General features: G+C 42.7%; 1 protein-coding gene across 1 annotated transcript; it reads right to left on the reverse strand.

Annotated features, from left to right (window-relative positions):
• Positions 1 to 1,197: 1,197 nt before the first annotated feature.
• On the reverse strand, positions 1,198 to 3,039 carry LOC140145684 (uncharacterized). Its single transcript, XM_072167370.1, has one exon. The coding sequence runs from the start codon at positions 3,037 to 3,039 to the stop codon at positions 1,198 to 1,200; it is 1,842 nt and encodes a 613-aa protein (XP_072023471.1).
• Between the last annotated feature and the right edge of the window lie 303 nt (positions 3,040 to 3,342).

A 3,342-nucleotide genomic window follows, 5' to 3' on the forward strand; every position in this document is an offset into this window, starting at 1 on the left:
GAGAATATATCACTCAACTGCTATCAGATGTAGACCAACATCGGACGTTGTCTGAGAGGCAAGTGACGATGTTTCGACGGAGCCCGACAACAAGCAAGGAGGTCAGACGGCTGGTAGCGGATTGACTGGCGGCAAGGAACGGCGGCTGACGGTGGATTGTGACGACGATGACGTGACTAGGCGGCCAACATCAAAGCATGTGGGTGTGTGTGGGGTGTGGGGGTGTGTGTGTGTGTGTGTGTGTGTGTGTGCGGGTCGTATAGTCCACCTTGACGTTCCCATTCTTCACAACGTTCTGGCCATTCACTCAAAATATTAATCTCACTCACTCACTCACTCGGACGACTTCTGTCGGACTCCTACGATGGCTCTCCAGATGTGTCTGTCCTGCATGCAGCTCCGGATTTCGTTTGGTTCCTGTCCAGTGTCCTCACACAGAAGATCTACATAGGTCTTGCTCGGTCGCCCCACACTTCTTTTGCCGTGACTGGGTTTCCACAACACTAGGTCTGACACCACCTGCCCTGTACTTCTTAAACAGTGACCAGCAAATTGTAGTCTCCTTTTCCTGATTTTATCAGTTACCTTTGGGTTCTCCATACAGTTCTTTATTTGTGGTATGTGTCCTCCAGCTTATATCAAGAGCTGATCTAAGTAGCCTGGTGTAACAACCATCCAACAACTTGCGGATCTTTGTTGTCACTGTCCATGTTTCTGAACCATAGAGCAGGATGCTTTCTACTGTTGCTTGGAATAGCTTGACTTTAATCTGCCTTGGAAGATGGGATTTCCAGATTTTAGTGAGCTTATTACATGCCCTCCATGCCAGTGCTTTCCTTGTTTTGATGTCCTGCTCGCTGCTTTTGATCCAAGCTCCAAGATATTTGAAGTCTTTCACAACTTCCAAACTGGTTCCATCTGCAGTACTTACATCCACTTCAGTATGTTGATTGAATACCATGCATGTTGTCTTTTTGGTATTCATGTGCAGACCTACTTGTAAAGCAGCTTTCTCTATCCTTTCCAGTAGCTCCTGAGCTTGACTGGCAGTATCAGATATTAATGCTATATCGTCAGCAAAGTCCAAGTCAGTAACACATAGCGGTCCAACCCTTCTACTGCGTCTGGGATTTGCTGTAAAGCCTAGATTCTCTTCTCTACCATCTATAGCAGATCTCATGCAATAGTCTAACACAGTTATAAAAAGATAAGGAGCAAGAGTGTCCCTTGAAGAACTCCTGCAAGGATGTTGAATTCCTCTGTTTCCCCATCAGGAGTCACAACTTTTGCTCTTGTGTTCTGGTAGGTGTCTTCTATGGCTTTCACAATTATGGTAGGTAGTCCATATGCCTTGAGTATTTTGACCATTTTCCCTCTATGTATTGTATCGAATGCTTTCTTAAAATCAATAAATGTCATTACTGCAGTGAGATTTTTGTCCTGAATTCCTTCTATTATTCTTCTAAGTGCAAGAATCTGGCATACAGTAGATCTGTTTTCTCTAAATCCGCATTGGTTTGGTCTGAGTTTGATGTCCATATGTGGTCTTATCCTTTCAAGCAGCATGCGATTGTAGGTTTTTGCTACAATAGAGCTAAGGCTTATACCTCTGTAGTTTGCAGTGTTGCTGAGATCCCCACTTTTTGGTACAGGGATAAGGTTCATTATAGACCACTGATCAGGTTTTTCGTTGCTAACAAATGCTTTGTTGCAGAAGTCAAGGATAATTTCATCCAGGTTGCATCTTTTTATGACTTCTGGAGGAATTCCGTCTTCACCAAAACTTTTCCCTTCCTTAATGGCCTCCTTTGCCTTTTGATATTCTACTTTGTCAAAGGGATCAGTTCTGATTGGTAGTTCTTCGAAGATTGTGGGTATATCTTCATCTTCATCAGTCACAACTGGAGGATCTCCAAGAAGTTGCTGAAAGTGATTGAACCAGCTTTGGATCCTGTCTTCTTTAGTATCCCCCTTTAACCTTCCATTTTTTGACTTTTTTCTACCACTGATCTCGTTTACAAGGTCCCACGCCATCCGGTGCTTATGACTGAGGTTGGCCTCTTCAAAGTCATTGAGCTTCTTCTCTAGATAATCAGAATTTGCCTCTTCATATGCATCATCAAGGGCTCTTTTGCTCTGCTCAAATGCATAACAGCTTGACTTGTCATTCTCTATGACATGTTTGTCATGTGCCTCCTTCAGATGATGTCTTGCTTTCTCGACTCCCACATCATAGCAAAGCGCATTTTGATTTTTCTTCTTTTGGACACGTGGTAACAACTTTGCAGCAGTTTCCTTGTTAGCTTGTATGAGATAGCTATATCTTGTGGATTGGTCAGTACCAACATCTTCCTCTGTTAGTGCAGTGAATCTATTTCGCACTTCAATTGTATAGTTTTCCTGCAGATCTGGATCAGAAGCAAGTTTGTTCCAGTTATATTTTACTCTCTTTGGAGGTGATTTGCCATTTGCTCGGAGACTAAGCCTTATATTGGCTGTTACGATTCTGTGATCTGATCCTATGCTGGCAAATGAGTTATAGGCCTCAGAATTGATCACGCTATTCCTCCATTTCTTCCTGACTAGCACATAGTCAAGCTGTGCTCTATACCCACTTGGCAGCTCACATGTCCATAATTTTGTTGCCCTCTTCTGAAATGTGGTATTGGTAACAACAAGGTTGTTTTCTAGAGTATAATCTAGCATAAGTTCACCATTTCTGTTTGTAGTTTCGTGATAAGAAAACTTTGCTATGTCCTGTCCAACTCTTGCATTGAAATCTCCAATTACTATGAGAAAGTTGTGTGCAGGTACTTCCCTGGTTGCTTTAGTCAGCTGATTGTAGAAGTCTGTAACATCATCTTCATCAGCGACATTTGTTGGAGAGTATGTCACTATGATTGTAGTCTGTGGGTTGCCATTAAGTGTGACTTTAAGTATTCTTGGTGATATGTAGCATACAGATACTAAAACTTTTCTGGCAAAATTACTCAGTAGAACTCCAACTCCACCGACTGCTGCACCCATGTGTTTCTCCATGCAGAGCTAGTTATAAGCTGGAATCCTTCAATGAGATTTTCGTACTGAAGTTGGTCATCATGGACTGTTCTGTGCTCTTGGATGCCAATAACATCTATTTTGTAGTCCTGGGCCAGTGCACATAGTTCGATTTGTTTATGTGGGCTTCGTAGTGTCCTAGTATTCATAGTAGCAATGTTCACAGCTCTCTTGCATTTCAGAAAGCTTGATAAGCTTGTTTTCCCTTCGCTTCCACCACCATCAATTGGTACCCTTCCGTACGGCTTTGAGGTAGCAACGACATCTCTTTCACCACACAGTGGT

The sequence above is a fragment of the Amphiura filiformis genome, unplaced genomic scaffold (genome assembly GCF_039555335.1).
Source record: "Amphiura filiformis unplaced genomic scaffold, Afil_fr2py scaffold_594, whole genome shotgun sequence".
In the NCBI taxonomy this organism is placed as follows: domain Eukaryota; kingdom Metazoa; phylum Echinodermata; class Ophiuroidea; order Amphilepidida; family Amphiuridae; genus Amphiura; species Amphiura filiformis.